General features: G+C 36.1%; 1 protein-coding gene across 2 annotated transcripts; it reads right to left on the bottom strand.

The window, feature by feature from the left end:
- LOC107625201 (ABC transporter G family member 24) lies at positions 327-11,059 on the bottom strand. 2 transcript variants are annotated; one of them, XM_016327779.2, is made up of 14 exons: positions 10,472-11,058; positions 9,433-9,509; positions 8,856-9,128; positions 8,441-8,504; positions 8,200-8,346; positions 7,525-7,559; positions 7,340-7,413; positions 5,907-6,829; positions 5,437-5,733; positions 3,971-4,459; positions 3,582-3,730; positions 1,931-2,220; positions 1,680-1,813; positions 327-651 (listed from the first exon to the last, which is right to left on the bottom strand). In XM_016327779.2, exons 1-14 carry the CDS (start codon positions 10,687-10,689, stop codon positions 495-497), a joined length of 3,327 nt encoding a protein of 1,108 aa, XP_016183265.1. In that variant the 5' UTR covers positions 10,690-11,058; the 3' UTR covers positions 327-494. The 2 variants fall into 2 exon arrangements, 1 of the variants encoding a protein (XP_016183265.1); XR_001617117.2 differs by lacking the exon at positions 327-651 and having other exon boundaries at positions 1,798-1,813; positions 3,586-3,730; positions 10,472-11,059.

The raw sequence follows: 27,659 nt of genomic DNA, 5'->3' as shown, positions 1-27,659 counted from the left end.
CCCTTAGATTTCATCAGTGCAAATTATGAATTTGATGATAGATTTTTTGGTGGTTTTATTTGTGAGTTTGTCAAAATTTAATTTCTAGATTTATGGTGATCTCATAAAAAGTTTTATTTAAATTGAAGAGGGTATACTTCCAATATATATTAAAAAAAAATGTTTCCGAGTGAATATTATTTTGGTGAATTCTACTTAATTATTTTTCTATTAGTGTCAAGTGTCAAAATGATATTACTTGAAAAAAGTGCGCATTACGAGATTATATATTATTTGACCAACTTAATTAGATGCCGTTATAAAGAAAGTAGAAACAACTAAAGAAAGAAAAAAAAAATCCTTAAGAGCATATTCTATCAAACACAAATTATGAACAATAATATTAACAGTAAATTGCCATAATTTAATAGGGAATTATTCCCCCGTAGATTAACTCTAGTGAATGTATCTAACAACTGGTCAACGACAGAACTGTGGCAGCTATAATGTTGACCTCACTTCTTTTGAAAGGTAAGCATAGAGAATAAAGCTATTGCCCGAGCGGTTACACCCATAAGAATTAGGATGGAAACACACAAACTCCAATCATGAATATTATAGTCACTTCTCTTTAGTGAACCACAACGACTTATGATCCACACTCCATGGTACCTGCATTTTATGCATTATTGATCAGTACCTTGTGGTGTTCCTTCATGTTATATTTTCTTTTAATTTTTCAAATATCACATATAAATTGCCTTATCATTTTCAGTTCTTGGAAACAAAGCTATCTTGATCAGTACCTTTAAAATGCTTTACTTATATTTAATTTTTTCTAATAGTTATTTTTGCAAAGTGGATCTGTACTCCTCCTGTGAGTTTGCATTGTTCCTCTTCATGTTACTAAAGTTCTTTTATCAAAAATTAAATCAAATAAAACAAGAGGAAGGAAAGAAAGAAAGAAGAGAGCATAACCATTTTGACCCGTAAAAAATTACGCTTTTGACAAAATAAACCTTAAAAGATGTAAATGACAAAATGATCCCCTAAATATATGCTCAAACTGAACAAATGTTTAGTCCATTTACTTACATACTTATACAGATTTGGTTCATTTTTGTCAAGTAGAACACATCTTTTGGGGTTCGTTATATCATTTGCATATTTTGAGATCTATTTTGTCAAAATTGTAATCTTTCGGGTGCAAAATGACTATTTACTCAAGAAGAAAAAGGATGATGCTCACTTTGGTCAATGCAGGTTCATGTGTAAGTTATTTTGGTCTGTATAGATTTCGATAGGTCAACATAGTCCTGTGAGTCAAATTACTCAAGAAACTAATTTGACTCGTTTACTGACTACCGTCCTATCAAAACTTACAAGGAACAAAATAACTCATTGCTGTATCTATAGGGACTAAAGTTACTATTAACCCAAAGAGAAATTTCTTAGCTACTACAGTTTTTACTTTTTTATTCTTTTATTTTTCACTGCATTTAGGCCACGCAATGCGAATTTAAGTTTGAGAAAGTACACGGCCGTAAAACTTGATTAGTTTGCACAATATCAAGGGAGACATGGAGATGCAGGCTCTAGCTGGCTTCTCTCTATATCCAGGCAATTCATGAGTTGCTTTTGGATGTATTAAACAAGCACATATGTAGTCTAATCAACAACCATTATTAACCATAACATACCTTTCAGCATTTGCGATTACGAATGCTTCTAAAGCCCACTTAGGGTAGCATAAATTTGCTAGAACCTTCAAAAATTTACTGTCTTTAGCTTGTGTTGCAACAAGGGTTAAAACAACTGGAAGAAGCACTGACCACTGCAACAAACAATCACATGTTGGACCGGATGGGGCAAAATAATGATGAGCAAATGTTTTCAGTTTGTTGATAAAAGTTTTATATTATAAATCTAAATCTAATGCAGTGATACTTACTAGCTGTGCCGCGCCAGGTTTGAATACTATTGCCAATGTATATGCTATTCCAGTCACACAGTATACTAGACAGAGCAGCACAATGTAATTATCCGCAAAAGTTGATCTTGGATAGGTGAAGAAATAGAACATAGAGAGGTACACCACAGGCTTAACCAGAGTATTAAAATGATCCATTGTATCTCTAGAAAGAAAGTAAGCCAAGCTGCTCATCCCAGAATCCCTCTCCCTCCAGTAGTGCAATTTATCCAGAGAAAATGATCTCAAGGCCGAAATTTTACATAAAAGAGCTGAAATTAGGAATGAACAACAACAATGAGCGAAATAGAAGCACTGACCATTTGAATTAAGCTGAACTGTTTTAAATACTATTAAATTTATTTTCTATTCTAGAATGAAAATCATATTAATACTCATGTTATGCCCCATGGATCAAACCAATAAGGCAACAATCATAAGACATGAATGGGGGACAAACACAAAACAGAAGTTAGGTTATAATCGCTTAAAAGTCTTAAACCTTGTTTGATTACACGTGTTTACTTACGTCTGATGGAAATCAAGGTGAGTGAAAAATACAAACCTACAAGTCAAGTATATGATACTTATTTTCATATTGGATGTTACCAATGCAATTAATATCATTTCACATTTCTCTATCTAAAACGCACATTTTTTGGGTGTTATATAAGGTAACGATCTTAGCTTGCAGTCATATTTTGATTGCAGCAAACAACAATACAGATTATTTAGATATAAAGAGGAAAAATAAAATTGGATTGATACTTATTTTTGAGAAACTAGTTTTTTACTTCCTCCTTCTCAAAATAAGTATCTCTTTTACCTTTTAGATTCATTGAAAAAATAATGTATTTGGCAATCTTTTTGTCAAGATTCACTAATTTTTCAATGAACATAAAAAGTACAAGTGACGCTTATTTTGATAAGAGAATACTTACACTCAGAAGTATATTATCAAATCATAAGATGTGAATTCTTCAATTGTGCATAGTTTAAAATCCATTCCTTAAATTACTCAAACTTATTTTGTTAATTCTAATAAATATGAGATTAATTTTCCATCAGACCTTGTCCTAATATGCTGTATCCTATATATTTATTATCCCCCATTGAGTTTAACATGTCATATATGGCAATATACATGCTAACACAACTCCCGACTAGTTAACAACATAACATGAGGGACCTACTAAATTAATAATAAAAGGTCAGAGTAGTATATCAAATTTCACCCATTATTCAAATTGGTCTTCCCGATTTTTATTAAATCCTCAAATTTTCAACGTCAATCATGCTCATCCCTACCCAGTTTTGTGTCCATACTCTGTTATTTTTGCTCACCGGCGGTGTTTTTTTCTTTCCAGGTTGTAGCGGTTTCAAATCCCTACTAACAGGAAAGTATAACTATCACAATTTATCAACATTTTTCTGTGGATTCACCTCCCACAAGTGAGTGAAACAACGGAGTGTGAACTGAAATTAGGTAGAAACAAACATGATTGACGTTGGAAAATTTGGAGAACTAATTTGATTTGAGTAAAATTAGGAGGACCAATTTGACTAACGAGTGAAATTTGAGGGACCATGTTGATCATTTGCACATTAAACTAACTATAAGAAGTTAACTTACATACACAAATCACTGTATAGATGTATCCATCTCCACCAAACTTCTGATCATTTCCTCTACTCAGCGCTCCTAAGCAAGCTCCAGCAAGTAATAATATTAGATAATCTATAGCTTGGATTTTAGACTCCCTTAGTCGCTGCTTCACAATCCTAAAATAACATTGGCATGAGTAAGGTAACAAACAGATAACAAAGCAATATGTAGACACAAAATCTAATAGACATGCTCGTCATTAAATATTTATATGCTGTGTTGTCCAATCAGCATTCAGAACTAGAAATTGTGATGCTTCTGGGAGAAACTAATCCATATTATGGAAATTTTCAACAAGGCATTGAAGTTTTAGACATCAAAGTGAACAAAAATACTGAAGTCATTGCATGGTTTACCGTATAAGGAAGTACTTGTATTGCTTGAATATCCCAGGAGTTTTCCGGTTAGATAAATCCTGGGATTTCAAAAAGTTGAATAGTATCTTCTCCCCCTCCAATTCAACGACGTGTCTAACATCATGCAATAGTTCTCCGGCAAAGCTTCTTTCGTCATGTCCAGAGCCATTGGGATCAGTTTCTTTAGCTGGATTTGGAGTTAAGTTACCAAATTTCACTGCATTCTTCTGCATATCAAGAGGTACTGGGTATCCCTTATGAAGCATCCATCTAACTGGCAGGTCTTTATAACTGACTCCCGAGCTTCCACCAGGTTCTACTATGCCCTCCAAAATGTCGATAAAGTAATCAGGAGGATTGATCCGCTCCGGAATACAGATCCCAAGTCCTAGAAAGTATTCTTCAACTTTCTTGACAGGTCCATGATACACAGTAAGACCTCCTTTCGCCAGAAGTATCAACTCATCAAACATATTGAACAATGCATAGCTACAGCGAAAAGATCAGTCATCAATTAAACAAAGGGAGAGTTATATTGTTTTTAACAAGTTCAAACTAAAAGCATGGGGTATAAAAAAGATCAGTCTTCAAAATGGTTTCTTATTTGGAGTGCACATGCAGCGATCAACAACGCTAGAAGGACAACAGAAACTAGATGATAAACACAATCAATAGATAAAGGAAATGTAAATATCCGCTCTTGTGCTATCAAAGTGAAATCAGATCAGTAAGGTCTTGTAAATATATATAAGTAATAGGATTCTCAAATAAATAAATAAAACTCCAAAATAAAATGGGATAACCCAGCCATTCAAGACACTTGGTGATCCCATACTAGTTCCCTTATTCTTTTCGTATCCTCATAGCCTTCCCCACCAAAGTGACCAAACAATAACATATGTTGGAAGCTAATGGATTGGTGGCTAAATGGGAGATTACTTACGGTTAATGTAGGGTAAATAGGAGAAAGAACTCATTGCATTTTCATTTCATCCAAAGAGAGGTGCACATATAGATATCTATCAACTACTAGCATAAATTCTAAAATACTAACTATCAACTACATTCATAAAAGCTAAGCTACTAACAACCAACTACATGCTAACTTTCAACACTTACAACATATAAACAAAACTTATCGCACTTTATTCTGTGACAGAATATTAAAGAAATATAACATAAAAGCTAAAGAGCAAAGAAACATAGAAACCTTTCGATATGCTAAATAATATGATCGATTTCATTCACTGTCGACAAGTTATAATATTGAGAGGTTGCTCAGTTGGTTTATTTTCTTCGTGCAGCTGCTGCTTGAATTCAATATATCTTTAATTCAAATCATTTACAGGGGGACCCTTCTTATTTGTCTTGCTTTTTATTATTAATCAAAAGGTTCTCAGTGTCAAAAGGTTTATGCAGCCTATCAGATTTTAACAAAATGAAACAATCATGAAATTAAAAGTCACCTTGGTTGGTGAACCACCATGCATATGTTCACTCCTTGAAGAGCTTCCCGTCTTAATGCTCTAAGAAGTAGCTGACATGATGCACTGTCCAAACCAGATGTGGGTTCATCTAACAATAAAAGTGAAGGTTCCATGACCATTTCCAGTCCAACATTTACACGCTTCCTTTGGCCACCGGAAATCCCTCGTTTTTCTACAGTTCCAACCAAAGAATTCCGCACAGATTGAAGGCCCAAGAATTCAATAACTCTTTCTACAACCAGAACTTTGTCTGCTTTCGGCAAGTCAGCAGATAGCCTATTAACAGAACAACAAATTCATTTCTTAACCAGATATTCAAACATATAAGAGCTATCACAGAAACGATATAGGCACAAATGCTATAACAAGAGAAAGGGAACTGAGGTTACATTTAGACAAGGGAAAAATTATATGGTTTGCAAAAATCTGTCAGATTCCATGTTATTTACCTGCACTGTGCACTGAACCATAAATTCTCTTCTACTGTCAGATTTCCATGAACTATGTCATCTTGTGGCACAAAACCAATAATTTTCTTATAGGAGTGGATTGATTCAGTCTTTCCATTTATAAGAACTGAACCAGTCATCTTGCATCCAAATGCTTTTCCAGCTACTGCTGAAAGAAATGTTGTCTTACCGGCCCCTGATGGACCCATGACAGCAGTAATGCGCCCAGGTTTAATTTTCCCCGTTACACATCTCAATATAAGTTTGTTTTGCACCTTCAAAATGAGAGTTAGATCTTTGAAAGAAATTTCCATTAACAGCCGTTTCCTTGGTTCACCTTTGGTAGCCATGTTAACTACTCCTGAGAAAGTAAGATTCTTGTTTTCTTGTTGCTGTGCCTTCTCCTTCTCCAATTGAGCATATGCATACTTAAAAATCTGGCTATGAGTTTCAGGTTGCTTTTCCTTAGAAGCTTTGCCTTGGACACTTTTATCTCTAGTTTTAGTTTCTAAGTGAAGGTTATCGTCATTTTCAATTTCATGCATCATCTGCATCGTATCAATGGATTCTTTAGCCTTTTCTTTTTGAACAGCTGATGAGCTGGAAGCAATGTTTGGAGTAATAGGGTGTGAATGTGAAAGCAATTCTATATCAGTTTCTGAAGTTGCTTGACCCAATATTTTAACTTTTTCTGGATCTGCTACGTCCTTCTTACGCGAAAATGTTCGTGATAGTTGAGCTTGTAGTCCACTTGCACTCTTTTTAGCAACATCTTTTGCAGTTTTCCATCTTTGTCGTGCATTTGAAGTCTTCCTTACAGATCTAGCTGCTGCTTCTCTGGACTTCGCCATTCTCCTTTCCCTAGTACTGAGAACTTGATCAGAACAGCTGTAAATGATAATCAGCAATGTACTCAAAGCAGCCTGCATTAGTAGTTGAAGAGTGTTAACTAACTTCTATGATCATGGTCTGTATCACAGATTATAACTTCTATGTTTCTAAATGTGACATGGTGTTAAGCATCAACCATATCACCTATGTAGATAAAGAAAATTAAGAAATAAAAAGGACCATAAAATATCTTATCTGTTTTCATTTCTTAATTTTTTGCTGAGCATATATCCAATATGGCTACTTTTGTTACAAGATATGGCTTATAGGTACAAATTCCTCATTGAACAATTGCAAACAATTGGAACTGAATGAAAGATCAAATATTGAACATATAACATATAACTGAGAAGAAAAAGGGAAACAAAACAGCAAGGAAGAGGAATATTAGAAAGCAAACAAACTTCTAAAAGCACCAAGTAGGCCCCAAGTCATCAAAACAAAAATCATCATGATGTCCAAATAAAAAGGGAACCTAAATAAATATATGAATAGGCACTATTATTACTAATCCATAATCAGGTTAAGGTATAGAAAGTTACAATGAGCATAATTCCGTACACACCCATGTTTTGGGTCTCAGCTTTCGATTTACATGAAGTCAACTTGAAGCATCCTACAAGAGAATCAGTAAATGGTAATATGTCTCAGCATGGGTCAGAAACAGTTGAGGAAAATAATGACACCAGTTTGTTGCTATAATAATTCACAATTCATGCGATCTTACTTGTCTGAGATATAGAACCCATCCTACAGTAATGCCTGAAATTCCAAGAGAGAACATTAAAAGTATTAGAGTAACAAATTTTGAAGACATAAGTATTATTATATCTGTTTTTATAGGATTCAATAACTGATTCTTTGGGGAATACTTTGTTTGGTGTCTTCCATGAATCTTGGTTGTGCCCCACATCCTTGGATCAGTTTTTATTGACTAGGTTCACAAGGGTTGTGGTAGCAGAAAAGAGGCAAAACCTTTGTACCATTATGCAGTATATGCCACTCGTTGGAGTACATGGCATAGCACAATTAATGCAACTTAATGATAGGTTTTCAGATAAACAAGTTTTATGGGATACATTTAGGCATTTCAACTCTGTACGATGTAAAGCTCATGATCTCTTTTGAGGACTTTCCTTCTCGGACATGTTGAGAGATCATAAGCATCACTTCACTAATGTTTTGTTCTATTTTTTCTTTTTGTGGGAGGATCTATTTTCCTCTGCTCCTTGTATCATCCATTTTCCCGTCTTAATGCTATTCTTCTTTCATCACAAAAATAAATAAATAAAAACACAAATAATAATTAAAAAAAGGTATGGACATTAAAATGCTACTATAAAATGCTATTTCATTATATATTAGCAGTTGATAAGGAGTAAACCAATGAATAAAGTAATACCCACTACTGCAAGGAATACGTTTTGTAGTTGTTGGGCAATACCATCCTGCTGGACAGAATGTCTCACTACCGCTATCAACATCAGCCCAAATATTTGCACCTCCACAGGTATGGTTTGGCCGCATTGGAGGCAATTGATAACGATATCTTCAAAAAAGTGTCAAAGGATTAGTTTATAAATAAAGCATGCAAGCGATTATTCTATAAATAAAAAGAGAGAGATTTGAAAATTAGAACTCACGGTTCACATACACCAGTTGTGTTATTGAGTTTTGCAAGAGGACAATAGGATCCAAGAGGGCAAGCTTCCAGAACAAATATTTCAAATACCATGAAAAGATAAAAGCATTAGAGATATCTTTTAGCATCAAAATTGGCAACAAATATCACCATTACACGGATTTTCCTTATGTTTCAACCTTCCAACGTATTGCTGAAATAACCACCGAGCGAAATATACTACCTTCTTGTCTAGAATAACATCACATCTATATCCAGAAACATATGAAAAACAACAACAAATTTTCTAGACGAGGTCGACTGGTCTACATGAGTCAACTGAGCTTGCACTAAGCTGTTTAAATCAAAGGAAAACTACACTAAGCTATTTAAATCAGTGACGAAAAAACCATCTCAGACGTTCTTGATGTACTTACGTATCATGCATGTGATACCATGAGGGCAAAAGAAACCTTCACAACATGGTTCACAGTCAGTAGTTCTTGAAGGCATATCCTGTGAATTTTGGAGTTCAGCCTGCTCGGTCGAGGGAGCACTACAGGCCCATCCTGGCTCACAACCAGATACCCATGAGGTTAAATTGCAGTTCTTGTTAGGCTTCAAATAGTTAATACCATTAGATCTATCCAATAAACTATTTGAGTAAAACTTTATTTCGGCTTCATTACATATGCGTTGCTTTATGTCCCCTGTTAATACATCAAAACCACCAGAATCCAAAAGCATTAAGAGTCATATTAGAAGTAAAACAGATTTCCGGTAAATAACAGAAAATTATTGAATGGAATGATAGTTGAAAAGGCACAATATTGGTATGAACAGAATAGAAATAGTCAGCATTAATAGATGGTATGTAGATTCATAACATCTAGCACAATGAAGATGAAAACATCCAGATTTTCCAAACCAACATGTTTATATTCTGCTGGATAAAACCTGTGCCATTTCTTTTTGTCTAATTCTTATCACAATATATGATGTTAGTATTCTTACCTTTCGTCTTTTGAATGCAAGAAGTCAAGAAGCCCAAGTCAGATGAAAAGTTAAATGCATTATTCCAATCAGCATTCCTAGAATAAGAAAATCGAGCTTAATATCAAAATAAGTTTCTAAATGATTTTATAAGGTGCCGTTGGCTAAGAAAAAGATTTATAATTTCAAGTAATAAATGCACATCACCAACAGCAAGCCAGCTTGTGTTATCAGATAGTGTAACCATTCAATGAATCAGATCACATAATAGTTTTAAAAATCTTTAATTTCAACAGTGGCATTTCAACCAGTGCCTTACTATTCAAGGATAAACTTTCCTCATTTGATTCTTTAACCAATGCCATAATAATAGAAGAAGTTAACTACTCAGACAATTGCGCAAGCTCATTTAAGGGCACTAACATAAGCAGTCAAAACAGGATTAAATTGGAAGAGAAAAGAAATAAAATAAATACACACGCATCATTAATTTCTTTAAATAAACTTAAAAAATGATCTCAATTGAAAATTTGAAGCACAATGCTTAAAAGTTAAAACTAAGAACTGATTCAAATAAGTTGCTTTAACAATTAACATCAACTGCAGTTTCTCATCAACACTAGTAATATTCAGTAAAATGAAACTTCATGAAACTATAAACTTCAAGCTTCTTTTAACCATAAAAAAGAGTCATGACTTTTCCAATACAATTATAAATTGATGTATTTGGATGCTATTTGTATACAACACAAATTCATTGATTTATGATTGCGCCAATAAAGCAAATTCAGTTTGAGGTGAAATGAAACTGTTTCGCTGACACTGATTAAACAGGATTAAATTAGAAGGGGAATAAAACGAAGGAAACAAATGCACATGCATCATTAATTGCTTTAAACAAACTCCAAAAATAATTTCAGTTTTCAAAATTTAATGCAGTGTTTAAAACTAGTCATGGAAGTTAACGAAACTACAAACTTAAGCTTCTTTTGAGCATAAAAAAGTGTTCCCTTACTAAAACAATTATTCTAAAACCAAAATTGAGTACAAATAAACTAACAGATCTTCGACGCAGAAACTGGAGCGGTTGCTAATTTCGTGACTGAGGAAAGAGGTGACGTTGGAGACTTGGCTGTAAACAAGCTGTGTCAAAACAGAGAGAACAGCAGGGTTGTCAAGGTCACTCATTTGCTGGCACTTCACCCCATTCAATAAGCTCGAGGCCGTAACTGCCAAAGCAAGAACCACTAACAAATCCTTGGTGCTCCAGCTGGGCATATTGTTGGAATGTGAAAAGAATGGGACCGAACAGGCGTTTGGGAATTGGAAATGTGGAGAACGCCCGGGGGGGCCTTATTTCTATTCGGTGGATGGAGTCAATGAGTCAATGATGGTTGAGATTAGGAGCCATTTGGAAGGAGAACAGGGGGAGTGTTTTGAAATTCCAAGAAGCTGCTTTAAACGTTAGTACTGCAGGCTGGCGCATGTGGAAATTGGAAGATGGTGATTTGTGAGTGGGACTTGCGAGGATGGGAGACCCGGACCGCGTCCAACTTGGGGCAAGTAGACCATCTCCCCAATGCAGCAGATAAAATATATCAAATCACGCAGTCTTCGGTTCTGACTTCGGACACAACTCTTGCCACTAGTCGTCTAGTCGAGACTTGAGAATGTCTTGATCTATGATCAATAAAAAGTTTTTTTTAATAAATAAAATAAATATTAAATTTACGCCTATAAACACCTACGAGTAAATTAAGACTAAATCTTCCTTTTGGTCTCTGACATTTTATGTCATTACCTATTTTGATCTTCAAAATTTAAAATTATCTATATTGATCTTCTAAATTTAGATCCGGACATCAATGTGATTTCTCGACTCTTTCCAACGATGATTAAGTAAATGGAGTGTTGAAATGGCACTCTCCTTGCCACATTAGACACTGCAATAGCTAGCTGACATGGCAAAAGTTATATTTGTACTCAATTTAGTCTTTGAAACCTTAATTATCTTATTATTTATCTGAGTTAGATTCTTTTTCAACCTCCTCTTCCTCCCTCTTGTCTTTTTATTCCTCTTTATGTTCTTGTTGTTGCCCTTCTCCTTGTTAAAGATTTGTCATTCGTCGCTATTAGTTGAGGCACCATGACGGGTGGTCGAAGCACCGCATCTGGAAGCTCGGTTTGCTCTCCTTCGAATGGTAACTGGGTCAGGTCGCAAAGCCGGAACAGAAGTGCAAAAGTACAGGAATGGTGTGGGTGCGTGGTGGCACGAATTCTCACATTTCGTACAACTGAACCAGCAAGTGCACTGGGTCGTCCAAGTAATACCTGAGCGAGTCAGGGTCAATCCCATGAGAATTGTGGTTTGAAGCAAGCTATGATTATCTTGTAGATCTTAGTCAGGTGAATAGGAGAAGTAGGTATTTTGTTTAATGCATAAAAGAAAATAAAGAGAACTTAACTAGGTTGATATGTTTGCAATGATAAGAAGATGGTTAAGGCTTGGAGATGCTTTGTCCTTCTGGATTAACTATGGTCTTATTGTCTTCTTCAACTGTGAATGATTTCTTCTATGGCAGGCTGTATGTAATCAACGCCGGTTGAGAGGTCGCCAATGCTCCTCCAAATATGAACCCCAGGGTTAGTGTGGATCTATTCTGATTCAGGGTGAAGCTCCTACAGTCCATTCTCCTTAATGATCCTACTCAAAACGCCACAAATAAGGTCAAATCTTCCGGATCAGAGAATGTTGCGCCTTTGGGTTCTAGCCTCTACCACAGAGACTCTAATCTCCCCATACCTCGACTGAACTGATGTTTCGAGAAGTCCCCAACGAAGTCGTGAATTAGCCGTCTAAGAGATGTATAATCAAGATAGTGGTTCAATACTTTCCAGTTACGTAGTCACACGAACCCAAGAAGAACACGGGTGGTTGTCAGGCACGCGATCTTAGAATGAAGAACGAAGATACATCTTAGAATAGAGAATCAAACACCGATTGAAGAGAAACAGTAATACTTTTATTAATCCATAAAACTCAGTAGGGCTCCTCCCCTCAACGTAGGAGGTTTAGAAACTCATACTGATAAAAAATACAATCATAAACGTGTAAAGTGTCAAAAGGTCAGAAGGTCCTGAACAAGGGTGATCCTTGTTCTATGTATACTAATCTACTGACTAAGGATTACATAAAAAGGGTAAAACAGTCTTTTAGTGCTAAAATCCACTTCCGGAGCCCACTTGGTGAGTGTTTGGACTGAGCTTGTTTGAGGTCCATGTGCTAGGGGGTCCTTTATGGGTGTTTGGACGCTGGTCTCCTCCATGTGGTCGCTGGACGCTAGAATAGGGTAGGAGGCTGGCGTTGGACGCCAGTTTTGAGCCTTCAATTCTGAAGCAAAGTATGGACTATTATACATTTCTGGAAAGTTCTGAAAGTTACCTTTCCATAGCCGTTGAGAAAGCTCCATTTGGATATCTGTAGCTCCAAAAAAGCTCTTTCGAGTGCAAGGAGGTCAGATCCGGACAGCATCTGTAGTACTTTCTCTGTCTTTGAATCGGACTTTTGCTCCAGCTCCTCAATTTCAGCCAGAAAATACCTAAAATTTTATAAAAATAGATAAACTCAAAGTAAAATCTAAAAATGTGAATTTTGCACTAAAACCTATGAAAACTTAAACAAAACATACTAAAAACTATATGAAAATGATGAAAAAAGCGTATAAAATATCCGCTCATCAGAACACCAAACATAAACTGTTACTTGTCCCTAAACAACAAAAAACAAAGTAGGATAAAAAGAAGATTAAGATATAATAAATCTCAGAGTTTCCAATGAAGCTCAGTTTCAATTAGATGAGCGAGACTTAGTAGCTTTTTGCTTCTGAATAGTTTTGGCATCTCACTATCCATTGAAACTTAGAAGTGCTGGTCTCTTTGGAAACTTAGAATCCAGATGATATTATTGACTCTCCTAGTTTAGTTCTTTTTTATTCTTGAACACAGCTTTTTAGAGTCTTGGCCGTGACCCTAAGCACTTTGTTTTCTAGTATTACCACCGGATACATTAATGCCACAGATACTTAATTGGGTGAACCCTTTCGGATTGTGATTCAGCTTTGCTAGAATCCCCAAATAGAGGTGTGACGGGCAGAAAATTGCCGATTAAGAATTTATAGTGAAAATAGAGTTGCAAGTACATTTCTTAACCGACTAAAATTCCGCTTATCAATTTAGAAAGAGTTGTCACAAACTACGAATAAAATACTGGAAGTAGAATTTCCAGGTCTTTTCTCAAGGAGTTGACAAAAAGAGTGCTATTTTATGGGTCAAAAATTTCCCGAGAAATTTTAAGAGTTAGAGAACAGAAAAATAAATAATTGTAAATCAGAGCAATGAAAATTAACAAAGAGTTTATATAATCAAATTAAAAAGCCTTGACCGGGAGAAGATTAATTGGAAGTTCTATCCTTATTGAATTTTTCCAAGTGTAATAGTAAGAGGTTGTTGTTTTTACTTAGTTAACCCTTACCGAATAAAGGAAAGTCAAGTAATTGAGTTAACTCTGATTCATAAGTCCTAGTCTTCTCCTATGGAAGGATTAGCATTAGTGAATAAAGAATTAGCCAACAACTTCCAATTAAAATCAACACTTGAGTATTCCAACTCAATAGTCTCCTATTAATCAACTCCCAAGTCAAGTTAGGAGTCTACTCCATTGACATGAATACCATTCTTATAGACATATAAAGGGAATAAAAAGGAGACATGGTAAACTAAATAAAGCAATAACTGAAAATTAATTAAAGGTAAAAATAGTTCTTTGCATTAATAAATTCCAAAACCATAAATATCCATATCTGAACAGGGTTAATGGGAGATTAAAAGAGTAAAGGAATAAGGAAACAAACTAGAATGATAGAAACTTCAACGGAGGAGTAACTCTTCTCAATATCCAAATCAAAATCATAAAATTCTAAAACTATGAATGTGAAGAAAACCTAGAGGAAGTGGAATTTCTCTCTAAGATTCTAATCTGAAAACTAAAACTGTGTAAATGTGAATGTCTCTTGAGTCTCTGCTTGTCCCCTGGCTCTAGTTTGTGTTTCTGGGCCGAAAACTGGGTCCAAACTCAGCCCAAAATTGCCCCCAGCATTTTCTGCATTTTCTGCACATGGCGCATGTCACGCGTACGCGTCAGTCACGCATACGCATCGCTGTGCAGTCTCGCTTATCACGCGTACGTGTCAGGTACGCGCACGTGTCACTGTAATCTCCAAACAACGCGCACGCGTGAGCCATGCGTGCGCGTCGATGTTCGCTGGTCATCTCCTTTGTTTCTTGTGTTCCTTCCATTTTTGCAAGCTTCCTCTCCATCCTCTAAGTCATTCCTGCCTTATATAGCCTGAAAACACTTAACACATGGATCACGGCATCGAACGGTATAAAGGGGAATTAAAAATACACAATTTAAAGGCTTAGGAAGTAAGTTTTCAATCATAGAATAAGATTGGGAAGGATTTATAAAACCATGCAAATTGTATGAATAAGTGTGCAAAGACTTGATAAAAACCACTCAAATTAGCACAAGATAAACTATAAAATAGTAGTTTATCAAGGTGTCCAAAGTTCTTAAGCACACTCTTAGGATCTTTGGGTCCTTTTATCCTTGCCTTTTGGTTTAACGGGTTATTGGCTTTTTGCTCTTGCCTTTTGGTTTAAAGAGCTATTGCCTTTTTTTGCTTTTTCTCTTTATATTTTTTTTTTCTTTTATTGCAACATGCTTTTTCTTTTTTTTTTTCTTTTTGATGCTTTTTCTTGCTTCAAGAATCAATTTTTGGATTTTTCAGATTACCAATAATACTTCACTTTTATCATCATTCTTTTAAGAGCCAACATTCTTAATTTCAATTTCAAATATGCACTGTTTATTCATACATTCAGAAAACAAAAGCAATGCCACCACATCAAGATAATTGAACTATTCTTGTTATATAACTTGAAATTCATGTATCTCTCAGTTCTTTTCAAATAAAATTTTCTTTTAAGTAATGGTGAGAGACATATGGAATATTTTATAACTTTAAGACATAGATAGAAATGATCATGCAATAAGAACAAGAGAACAGATAATAAAACATACAGAAAACAGAAAAATAACATAAGAAAAGTGATTAAGAGAATGAATCCACCTTAATGATGGCGGCTAGTGCTCCTCCTTGAGGATCCAATGTAATACTTGATCTCTTCAATGCACTCCTTTGTCTTTGTTGTTCTTTCCTCATAGCCCTTTGATCTTCTCTAATTTTATTGAGGATGGTGGAATGCTCTTGATGCTCCATCCTCAACTGATTCATGTTAGAGCTTAATTCTCCCACGGAAGTCTGCCACTGATCCCAATAGCTTTGAGGAGGAAAATACATCCCTTGAGGCATCTCAGGGATCTCACGCTGAGGCGGTTGCACAGGCTCATGTGCATGCTCTCTAGTTTGCTTCATCCTCTTCTTAGTGATGGGCTTATCCTCTTCAATGAAGATGTCTCCTCCTATGACAATTCCAGCTGAATTGCATAGATGACAAATAAGATGAGGGAATGCCAGCCTTGCTTTGGTAGAAGGCTTTTCAGCTATCTTGTACAATTCTTAAGGTATCACCTCATGTACTTCCACCTCACTCCCAATCATGATGTAATGAATCATGATGGCTCTGTCAATGGTCACTTCTGACCAATTGCTAGTAGGGATAATAGAGCGTTGGATGAACTCCAACCATCCTCTAGCCACGGGCTTAAGGTCAAGCCTTCTTAGTTGAGTGGGCTTGCCATGAGAATTCCTTTTCTATTGTGCTCCTTCCACACAGATGTCTGAGAGCACTTGATCCAGTCTCTGATCAAAGTTGACTCTTCTAGTGTAAGGATGTGGATCTCCTTGCATCAAAGGCAAGTTGAACGCCAACCTCACACTTTTTGGGCTAAAATTTAAGATTCTCCTTCGGACCATGGTGCTCCAATTCTTAGGATTTGGGTTCACACTAATGTCATGGTTTTTTGTTACCCATGCGTTAGCATAGAACTCTTGCACCATTAAGATCCCAACCTCTTGGATGGGATTGGTTAGGACTTCCCAACCTCTTCTCCGGATCTCTCTTCGGATTTCTGAATACTCATTCTTCTTAAGCCTGAAAGGGACCTCAGGGATCACCTTCTTCTCTGCCACTACTTCATAGAAGTGGTCTTGATGGACTTTGGTGATGAATCTCTCCATCTCCCAAGATTCGGAGGTGGTGGCTACGGCCTTTCCTTTCCTCTTTCTAGAGGGTTCTCCAACCTTGGGTGCCATAAGTGGTAACGAAAAGCAAAAAGCAACGCTTTTCCCACACCAAACTTAAAAGCTTTGCTCATCCTCGAGCAAAAATAAATTAAAGAGAAGAATGGAGTAGAAGAAGAAGAAAATAGATGGAGATGAAGGGAGAAGGTAATTCGGCCAAGGGGGATTTAGAGTGTATGAGAGGTGCGTGTATGAAGGGTTAGAATGAGGGGTATTTATAGAAGAGGGCTAGGGTTAGGTTCGGTCATGGGTGGGGTAAATGGGAGAAAAATTTGATTTTGAAGTGGGTGGGGGTTGGTGGGATTTAGGATGGTTTTGGGGAAGTGATATGGATGTGATTGGGCTAGGGTTTATAGGAAAGAATGTACGGGGAAGTGTGAAAGTAAGAAGAAAGAAGTGGGGTAGGTAAAGATGCTGTGGGACCCACTGGTCCTGAGAGGCTAGGAAATTCAGATTTTCTGCCCTCTGCATTGGCGTTGAACGCCTAGGGTCTACTCCCTGGCTGGCGTTTAACACTAGCTTTGCTGTCATTTGAGGCGTTGAACGCCCAGCCAGTGCTCCCTAGCTGGCGTTCAACGCCAGCAAGTTTGCCAGTTTGGGCGTTGAACTCCCAGGGTCTGCCCCTGGCTGACGTTCAACGCCAGCAACACACTCCATCCAGAGTGTTCTATTTTCAATGCTGAACCTTTCTGTCTCTGTTCTGACTGCTGCACATGATCATGAACCTAAAGAAATAACTTAAAGATAAACAAAATTAAGGAATCAAAAGAAATAGAAATAATTAATTAGGGTTGGGTTACCTCCCAACAAGCGCTTCTTTAACGTTATTAGCTTGACGGTTAGCTCCTTACAGAAATGGATATGGGCTCAGAATTTTGCACCTTACAGTGAACTTTCTTCCTGTCTTCTCATGAATGAGCTCCACATGCTCTAGAGACAGGACACGACTCACTGTATGTGGTATGACTGACTTCTTGGTGAAGACAACTCTCATGCCAGGTGAGAGGCCTTCAGTTGGGACTTTCTTGTCCCTCCAGCCTTTAGGTACTTTCTTTCTAGTACCTTTGTTCTCAGTGCCTATTAATGGCTGCCCAACACCAAACTTAGAATTGATGTTTGGGGGCTTAGTAAAGCTCTGCACTGAAAGAAATGGTTGGAACACTAAGTGTTCCATAGTTTTCTCTCTATTTTTAGAGGGAGAGTTGGGGTGAGGCATCTTGAGCAAGATGTGATCCTTCCCTAGTTGTAAAATCAGTTCTCCCTTTGCTACATCAATGATAACATTGGCTATGGCTAGGAAAGGTCTTCCAAAGATGATAGATTCATCCTCATCTTCCCCAGTATCTAAGATTATAAAGTTTGCAGGGATCTAAAGGTCTTCAACCTCTTCGACCTTTACCAATACATCCTCTACTAAGCCATATACTTTTTTCATTGATTTGTCTGCCTTCTCTAGTGAAATGTTTGCAGCTTGTACCTCAAAGATTCACAGCTTCTCCATTACAGAGAGTGGCATGAGATTTATGCTTGACCCTAGGTCACACAAAGCCTTCTCAAAGGTCATGGAGCCTATGGTGCAAGGAATTAGGAAGCGTCTAGGATCTGGAAGCTTCTGAGGTAGCTTCTGATGAACCAAAGCCTTGAGTTCTTTGGAAAGCACTGGAGGTTCTTCCTCCAAGGGCTTTGTACCAAATAGCTTGGCACTCAGCTTCATGAGAGCTCCTAGGTACTAAGAAACTTGCTCTTCCCTAGTGTCCTCATCCTCATCAGAGGATGAGTGTTCATCAGAACTCATGCACTGCAGGAGTGCATGCAAAGGAACCTCTATGGTCTCTACATGAGCCTTGGCTTCCTTTAGTTCTTGGATAGAGATTTCTTGAGTGGGTATTGAACAAGCAGAGGGTGTGCCATTATTGGTGTTCAACGCCAATTCTGGTGGCTCTTTGGGCGTTGAACGCCCATGATGTACACCTTTACTGGCGTTCAACGCCAGTTCCCTTACCATTTTAGGTGTTGAACGCCTAGCAGGGCTGTTCTTGCTGGCATTCAACGCCAGCCTCCCTGCTTGTTTGGTCGTTGAATGCCCAGTGAGGAAGCCCTCACTGGCGTTCAGTGCCAGGCTCTTATCCATTTTGGGCATTAAACGCCCAGTGAGATCTTCCTCACTGGCATTCAATGCCTTCCCAGTCTCTCCAAATTCGGCCTCAACCTCAGTGGTGATGGCCTTGCACTCTTCTCTTGGGTTCACTTCAGTGTTACTAGGAAGAGTGTCATGAGGAGTCTCAAGGATCCTCTTGCTCAGTTGACCAACTTGTACCTCCAAATTTCTGATGGAGGATCTTGTTTCAGTTATAAAATTATGAGTGGTCTTAGAGAGGCTGGAGACTAGAATGGCTACGTCAAAAAGACTCTACTTAGGAGTCTCCATATTCCCTTGAGAAGATGGGAATGGTGGCCTGTTGTTAAACCTGTTCTGGTTCTTTCCACCTTGATTATTATTGAAGCCTTGTTGAGGCTTCTGTTGATCCTTCCATGAAAGGTTAAGATGATTCCTCCATGAAAGATTGTTAGTGTTTTCATAGGATTCTCCCATGTAATTCATCTCCTCCATGGTGGGTTGATCAGGATCATAAGCTTCTTCTTCAGATGAAGCTTCCTGAGTGCTGCCAGCTGCAGCTTGCATTCCAATCAAATACTGAGAGATCATATTGTTCTGAGCCAATATGGTATTCAGAGTGTCAACTTCAAGAACTCATTTCTTCTGAGGGACCCCATTGTTCACAGGATTTCTCTCAGGGGTGTACATGAATTAGTTGTTTGCAACCATCTCAATGGGTTCTCTTGCTTCTGCAGGCATTTTCTTCAAGTGAAGTAATCCACTTGCAGAGCTGTTCAATGATATTATGGACATCTCAGACAGACTATTATAGAAAATTCCTAAGATAGACCATTCTGAGAGCATGTCAGGAGTACACCTCTTGATCAGTTGCTTGTATCTTTTCCAAGATTTATAGAGAGATTCACCTTCTTTTTGTCTGAAGGTTTGAACTTTCACTTTGATTTTGCTCGTCCTTTGAGGAGGAAAGAATTTAGCCAAGAAAGCATTGACCAACTTTTTCCAAGAGTATAGGCTCTCTTTAGGTTGAGAATCTAACCATATCTTAACTCTGTCTCTTACAGCAAAGGAAAAAAGTATAAGTTTGTAGACCTCAGGATCCACTCTATTGGTCTTAACAGTGTCACAGATTTGCAAGAATTCCGACATGAATTGGTGTGGATCTTCTAGTGGAAGTCCATAGAACTTGCAATTCTGTTACAAAAGAGAGACTAACTAAGGCTTAACCTCAAAGTTGTTAGCTCCAATGGCAGGTACAGAGATGCTCCTGCCATAGAAGTTAGAGGTAGGCATGGTGAAGTCACCAAGAACCTTTCTTGCCTCTCTTTCCTGATTAGGTTCGGCTGCCATGTTGTCAATTTCCTGTTCGAAATTTTCTGAGAGGTTTCTTATGGAGTTTTGTGCCTTAACTTGTTGTAAGCTCCTCCTTAAAGTCCTCTCAAGTTCAGGATCAAGATTAAAGAGAGGCTCTTTATCCCTGTTTCTGGTCATAAGCAAGAAAAAGAAACCAATAAAGAAGGAGAATGGGAGCTCTATGTTCAAGAACAGAGGACTCCCTGTGAGATGTGAAGAAGAAAGGAAATAAGAATGCAGATAGAAGAAGGAGAAGAAGAATTTGAATAAAGAGAGGAGAAAAATTCGATAATTAGAAGTAGAAAAGATAAACAAGAATTGAAATATTTTTATTTTTTATTTTATTTATTTATTTAATTCAAAAATAAAGGTTAATTAATTAAAAAGAATTGAAAATTAATTAATTAATTTCAAAAAAGAAGAGAGAGAAATAGAAGAAAAAATTTCAAAAATTAGAAGAGAGAGGAATTAGTTAGGAAGTTTTGAAAAAGAAGAGATAGAGAAAACAAGTTACTAATTAAGAAAGATTTGAAAACAGGATAAGATAGAAAATTAGAAAAAGGTTTGATTTTAAAAATATTTGAAAAAGTCAACAAGATAAGATAAGAATTGAAAAGATTTTAAAAAGATTTAATTTTAAAATTTAAAAGAAAATAAGATAGAAAAGATAAGATAAGTTAGGTAAGAAAGATAAGATAAGGAAGTTAAGAAAAGATAAGTTTTAAATTAAAAAGATTTGAAATCAAAATGGAAAAAGTTAGTTTCTAATTTAAAAATATTTGAAATTTAAATTTTAAAAGAAATATAAGATAAGAAAGAATCAAATTTTAAAAGAAAAGAATTGAAAAGAAGTTGAAGAAGATAAAATTTGAAATTTGATTTTTGAAAAAGATTTGATTTTGAAATTTGAAATTTTAAATTTTTTTTAATTTTGAAATTAAATTTTAAATTTTGAATTTGAAATAAGATAAGATAAGATTTTGAAAATTGAATTTTAAATTTTTGAATTTTGAATTTGAAACAAGGTAAAATAAAGATTTGAAAAAGATATGATTTTTTAAAAATATTTGATTTTGAAATTTGAAATTTGAAATTTGAAATTTGAAATTTGAAATTTGAAATTAAGATAAGATAAGATAATAATTTTGAAATTAAAATTTGAAAGTTTTTTTGATTTTTCGAAAATCAATTAAAATAAAGATAGAAAAGATATTTTTTATTTTTGAATTTATTGAAGAAAGAGAAAAATAACTAGAAGACACCAAACTTAAAATTTTTAGATCTAAAGACACCTAGTGTGCAAAAATTGCAAAGAAAAACACAAAGAGATACCAAATTTAAAAATTTTAAGATCAAAACAAAAGAAAAAACATGAACACTTTGAAGATCAAGAAGAACACCAAGAACAAAAGTCAAAGAATTCAAAGAAAACAAGAACATGCAAAGGACACCATACTTAAGAATTTTAAAAACTGAAGACAAAATTTTCGAAAACTTAAAAGAAAAGACACAAGAAGACACCAAACTTAAAGATTGACACAAGATTCAAACAAAGAATACTATTTTTGAAATTTTTTTAGAAAAAGACTCAAAGAAATTCGAAAATTCAACAAGAACAAAAACAAATGACTCAAATCAAAAACAAAGATTAAACAAAGAAAAGAAAAGGTTTTTGAAAAAAAAAATTTATTTTTTCGAAAAAAGAAGAAGAAAATAAAAGACTCTAATAAAATTAAAGACAATACATAATCTAAGCAACAAGATAATTTGTCAGTTGTCCAAACTCGAACAATCCCCGGCAACGGCGCTAAAAACTTGGTGGCACGAATTCCCACACTTCGTACAACTGAACCAGCAAGTGCACTGGATCGTCCAAGAAATACCTGAGCGAGTCAAGATCGATCCCACGAGGATTGTGGTTTGAAGCAAGTTATGGTTATCTTGTAGATCTTAGTCAGGTGAATAGGAGAAGTAGGTATTTTGTTTAATGCATAAAAGAAAATAAAGAGAACTTAACTAGGTTGATATGTTTGCAATGATAAGAAGATGGTTAAGGCTTGGAGATGCTTTGTCCTTCTGGATTAACTCTGGTCTTACTATCTTCTTCAACTGTGATGACTTCTTCTATGGCAGGCTGTATGTGATCAACGCCGGTTGACAGGTCGTCAATACTCCTCCAGATCTGAACCCCAGGGTTAGTGTGGATCCATTCTGATTGAGGGTGAAGCTCCTGCAGTCCATTCTCCTTAATGATCCTACTCAAAACGCGACAGACAAGGTTGAATCTTCCGGATCAGAGAATGCTGCGCCTTTGGATTCTAGCCTCTACCACAGAGACTCTAATCTCCCCATACCTCGGCTAAACTGATGTCTCGAGAAGTCCCCAATGAAGTCATGGATTAGCCGTCTAAGAGATGTATAATCAAGCTAGTGGTTCAATGCTTTCCAGTTACGTAGTCACACGAACCCAAGAAGAACACGGGTGGTTTTCAGGCATGCGGTCTTGAAATGAAGAATGAAGATACATCTTAGAATAGAGAATCAATCACGGATTGAAGAGAAACAGTAATACTTTTATTAATCCATAAAACTCAGCAGGGCTCCTCTCCTCAACCTAGGAGGTTTAAAAACTCATACTGATAGAAAATAAAATCTTAAACATGTAAAGTGTCAAAAGGTCAAAAGGTCCTGAACAAGGGTCATCCTTGTTCTATATATACTAATCTACTGACTAAGGATTATATAAAAAGGATAAAATAGTCTTTTAGTGTTAAAATCCACTTTCGGAGCCCACTTGGTGAGTGTTTGGGCTGAGATTGATTGAGATCCACATGCTAGGGGACCTCTAGGGCGTTGAACGCTCCCTAGGGGGTCCTTTATGGGTGTTTGGACGCTGGTCTCCTCCTTGTGGGCGCTGGACGCCAGAATAGGGCAGGAGGCTGGCGTTGGACGTCAGTTTTGAGCCTTCAATTCAAAAGCAAAGTATAAACTATTATATATTTCTGGAAAGCTCTGGAAGTTAGATTTTCATAGCCGTTAAGAACGCTCCATTTGGATTTTTGTAGCTCCAGAAATGCTCTTTTGAGTGCAAGGAGGTCAGATCCAAACAGCATCTGCAGTACTTTCTCTGCCTCTGAATTAGACTTTTGTTCCAGCTCCTCAATTTCAGCCAGAAAATACCTAAAGTTGCATAAAAACACACAAACTCAAAGTACAATCCAAAAATGTGAATTTTGCACTAAAACCTATGAAAACTTAATAAAACTTAAATAAAACATACTAAAAAATATATGAAAATGATGCCAAAAAGCGTATAAATATCCGCTCATCAGTGCGGCAGCCGTCCAATTCTGTGATGGTCTGAAACAAAATCAAATCTAAACAAGCCATTTTTTGGATGTCCCAATTATAATGTAAGTTAAACATATGTGAATTTTGTTTGTTTGTTCTTGTCTGCTTCATTTCATCTTTGGTTGGTTAATTTCAGACAAGAGGAAAGACTTTGTGTGGTATGTTTGTTTGGACTGATATTAGACAAGATGAAGGTGCTGATAGCAGATTCTGACAGAGTTAATGGTTAAATGAAGATGAACCTAGCATGAAGGGTTGGGAGTTTGAAAGTTGATGTAAGGAGTCAAAAATTCATGATCCATTTATTGCTGGTAGCTGTGTTCATGATGGTGGTGTTTTTGTTATTGATTTGTTAAAGATTTTGAAGTAAAAGTGATGGAGAGATTCATGTATAATATAATGTAATAAAAAGTGTATTGTATGATGAATATTTGAATTGAATGAATAGTTTAATTTGTGCAATTTCTGTGACTCACACATGATTTAACAAAATTGCAAAAAAGATACATAAACTAACAAAGCTAACTTATATTTCAATAGGATTATATAAAGCAACTTAAATCACCAATCCTGACTTATATTAAAGTAATTATTATAGTTGAACAAAAGAGATGCAAAAACAAACATCATGAGTATTAGCATCGAAAGATCTAGTGTGATAACAAAACAATCATATCTTAAGAGGGGCTGATATAAGTAGTCATTGTCTAAATTGTCTAAATTTTAACAAAATATCAAAGGTCTAGTGCCACATACTAATGTTCATAACTTTCCTAAATACATTTAATTAATTTTTTCAAATTTTCTTTTTTGGTGCCTTGAAACCGGGAGTAGGCACGAACTTCATGATACTTGCCATTCTTGATGTTGTTCCTGAGCTAGCACCCTGCAACGGATTGACTGTGGCAGAACTTGCCGGTGGAGAACTTCTTCTTCTTGTCGACAACTTTGCAGGCGTTATATTTCCAGCAACTTATATGATGTAAAAATATTCAGGTTTCGAAGTCAGCTTACAGAAATAGGTTATGATATAATAATGTCATTTATATCTTTACCTGCTGAGAGTCCTCTTGTTCAAAATAGATGGGTTGAAACAACTAAATTTCTATTGGTTGGACATCACTGGCTGCTTCAGCAATAGGTGTTGCATCAGTAGGTGGCATATTTCCTTCTTCAGCTTCTTGGTTGGTTCCATCAGAGGCAGCAGCACATGTTTGATCGACTAGTGGATCACTTCCCCCTTCGTTCTTTGTGTTTTTTTTTCAGCAGCCTCAGCCGCAGCAACAACAGTAGCTGCAGCAACTGCATCAACCAATTTCTTCTTTTTGCACCCCTTCTTGGTGTGACCTTTATCACCAAAGTAACTACAAGTAAATTTTTCAAGCTGTCTTTTCAAATGAGTGTTATCGTTTCCCTTAGTGTCAAGTCTCGATCTCTTTCCGCTTCCATATTTTTCATCAGAGTCCATTCTTCTTTTCATCTTCAATTTTTCTGGTGGCCTCTTAACCTTTGGTGCAAGTGGCTTATTGAACTCTGAAACCTCCCACAAAGGTTGTCCAGGTATTGGATTTATGTGGTGGTTATATGTTGCCTTGTATGATTCTATGGTCACCAATGAATGACAAAAATCTTCTGGTGACATGTTCACCCTAAACAAGGCAAACACATGCATGTACACAGGGAATTCCTACAACAATCTAGCAAATATGAAAATATTGAGATAATAATACTAAAAGAAAAAGTAGTCCAAACACTATAAATATTAAAACAAAGCACCCCCAATAACCCAACCAAACGTATAAGCAATCAAAGAAACCTTAGAAAAAATAGTAGCAAGAAAGCATAAAGGTTCTCCATCCACAAGAACACCATCACTATAGAGCACAATCATACATGCATTTCAAAAATAAATTAAAAAAATTAAAACCACTAAACTCTAGCATTAACGATTACCTTGGCTAAGAATGAGAGGAAAACAATCTCCTTCCTTTGAAACACTCTGATTTCCACTCTAACCTAGCCGTGCGTTAGTTCAACCTGGGTGATGAATGATTTCAAAAACCCTTCACTGGCACCATTGATTAGAGATAAAGAAGAATGATGGAGGTAGAGAAGATGATGAATATTTTATATTGGGTCAAAACCGTTTCTTTTCCCTTCATATGCAAAGCGACGATGTTTTTTACTTCTTTGGGAGCCAAAGGGTAAACGACGCCATTTATTCATCGTCCAGCGTGGCAGGAAGGGTGCCATCTCAACACTTTGTTTACGTAGTCACCACCGGAAATAGTCGAGGGACCACGTTGGTGTCCGTATCTAAATCTGGAGGACCAGTATAGGTAATTTTGAATTTCGGAGACCAAAATAGATAATTGCGTGAATCTCAAGGACCAAAATGAGAATTTAGTCAGTAAATTAATGTTTATACATCTTATTACATATTTCATTTTTGGTAAAGATAAGATTGTTATAAACGTATCCCATCCCTACTATAAACGAGATATGTAAGAAATTATTGGCAGTGTTTTTAGTTTACAAAAAAGATAAGATAGTGCGATCCTTTTGAATATATCTCGTCTATCACAGGGACGAGATACGTTCATAACAATCTTAACCTTACTAAGGACGAGATATATGTTTAGAGCAGTCATTATATATGCATACATAATACACGAAGCTCATGTCCATATTGATAATGATGTTTACTAACCTTGTGATCTTAAACGGATTCTCTTCTTTCTTCTTTCTTAATGAATCTTGAGATCTTGGGCGTGAAGAATTCTTAAGAGCTAAGGCTCAGATGATATTATGAGATCCTTATTTTCTTAGCCTTTGATTGATCCTTGAATCTTTTAGTTTCTTCTTTTCAACCGAGAGAGATTATTTAAGTTGTCAACTCTTAGCACTTCGTCTCAAGGCAACTCATGATAATAGGCTTTCGATCGATAATTCCAGGCCAATTGGCCCAAGTTACCGGGTGATAAAGCACATCTTGGATCTAATTACCCAAGTCTCTCCTTGACACGGTTGCGCCACAATCATGTAGCTAAAGATTTGATCCCAGACATCGATGCCCAGAGCCTCTTTGGATTTCTAAATATTTTGTCTCAAGGCGGCTTTTGATTGTGGGTTTTTGATCGATAATCCTAAACCAGTTGGTCCAGGTTACCGAGTGACGAAGCACTCCTCTGATCTAATCACCGAAGCCTTTTCTTGGACAATAAACATGACATGCACATAACCGGGCTCTAACCATTGTTGCTCAGAGCTTTGTAACATTGAATTTCTTTTGATATTTTCATTTTTCATTCTTTTCTTATTGTTTCTTGTCTTTCTTTCCCTTTTTCACATTAATCCAAGGATCTTCAGTTTGTTTAAGGATCTCATAATATTTCTCTAAACCTCTATTCATAAAGGATCATTCTTCCCTTTCATTCAAGACCGTCAACATGTTACCACATTCCATGGAATGTGATCACCGGTTTATGCACCATCACTTTATATAACCGAACTTTATTTAATAGATTCAACTTTTTTCCACCAAAACACTTCCTTTCTATGTGAATAGAAGGCTTAGAGGATAAGCGTAGTGTTAAGCATGGGTAGTGAAATAAAACAAGGAAACAGACACCATGCAAAGAAAGGAAAAAAAAATGAAAGAGAACTTAAAGAATGAAAGAATTACTAACCACCATACACGATTGTTACTAGATTCATTCTTTGTTCTTTGTTGGCCTCTTCATCCTCATTCTTGGTCTAAGTTGCAACACCAAACTTAGAGTGTGGCTATATACAGATTGGTGAACACCAAACTTAGGGTTTGATCATATGATAAAGTAGCGAAGAGTGTGGAAGAACATAGAATGCTAAGTATAAGTTATGTTACGTGATGCATACATGAGGTTTTTTTATATAAAAATAAAATTTAGCTTAAACGAAAGATGATGTAGAGAATAAACATGAATGATGAACTGAATATACATGCAGGGGGAGAAAAAGAAAATAGTGATGGTAGTGAAATTTTTGAAAACTAGTTTTAAATATTAAAATTGATAAAGAAAAACTATGAGCAGAAAGCAAAAATCAACTAAGATCTAATTTAT

Source organism: Arachis ipaensis, chromosome B02 (assembly GCF_000816755.2).
Source record: "Arachis ipaensis cultivar K30076 chromosome B02, Araip1.1, whole genome shotgun sequence".
Classification (NCBI taxonomy): Eukaryota; Viridiplantae; Streptophyta; class Magnoliopsida; order Fabales; family Fabaceae; genus Arachis; species Arachis ipaensis.
The sequence above is the reverse complement of the archived record's forward strand: the minus strand, read 5'-3'. Positions and strand labels throughout refer to the sequence as shown.

What these genes read in the sequence shown, in the direction of transcription:
- LOC107625201 (XM_016327779.2), bottom strand. Translation starts at nt 10,689, where the DNA reads ATGCCCAGCTGGAGCACCAAGGATTTGTTAGTGGTTCTTGCTTTGGCA. An exon ending in AGTTTCTGCGTCGAAGATCT is followed by an intron (nt 9,510 to 10,471) that starts GTTAGTTTATTT and finishes TTCTTATTCTAG; the next exon opens with GAATGCTGATTGGAATAATG. An exon ending in GTAATCGCAAATGCTGAAAG is followed by an intron (nt 652 to 1,679) that starts GTATGTTATGGT and finishes CATAAAATGCAG; the next exon opens with GTACCATGGAGTGTGGATCA.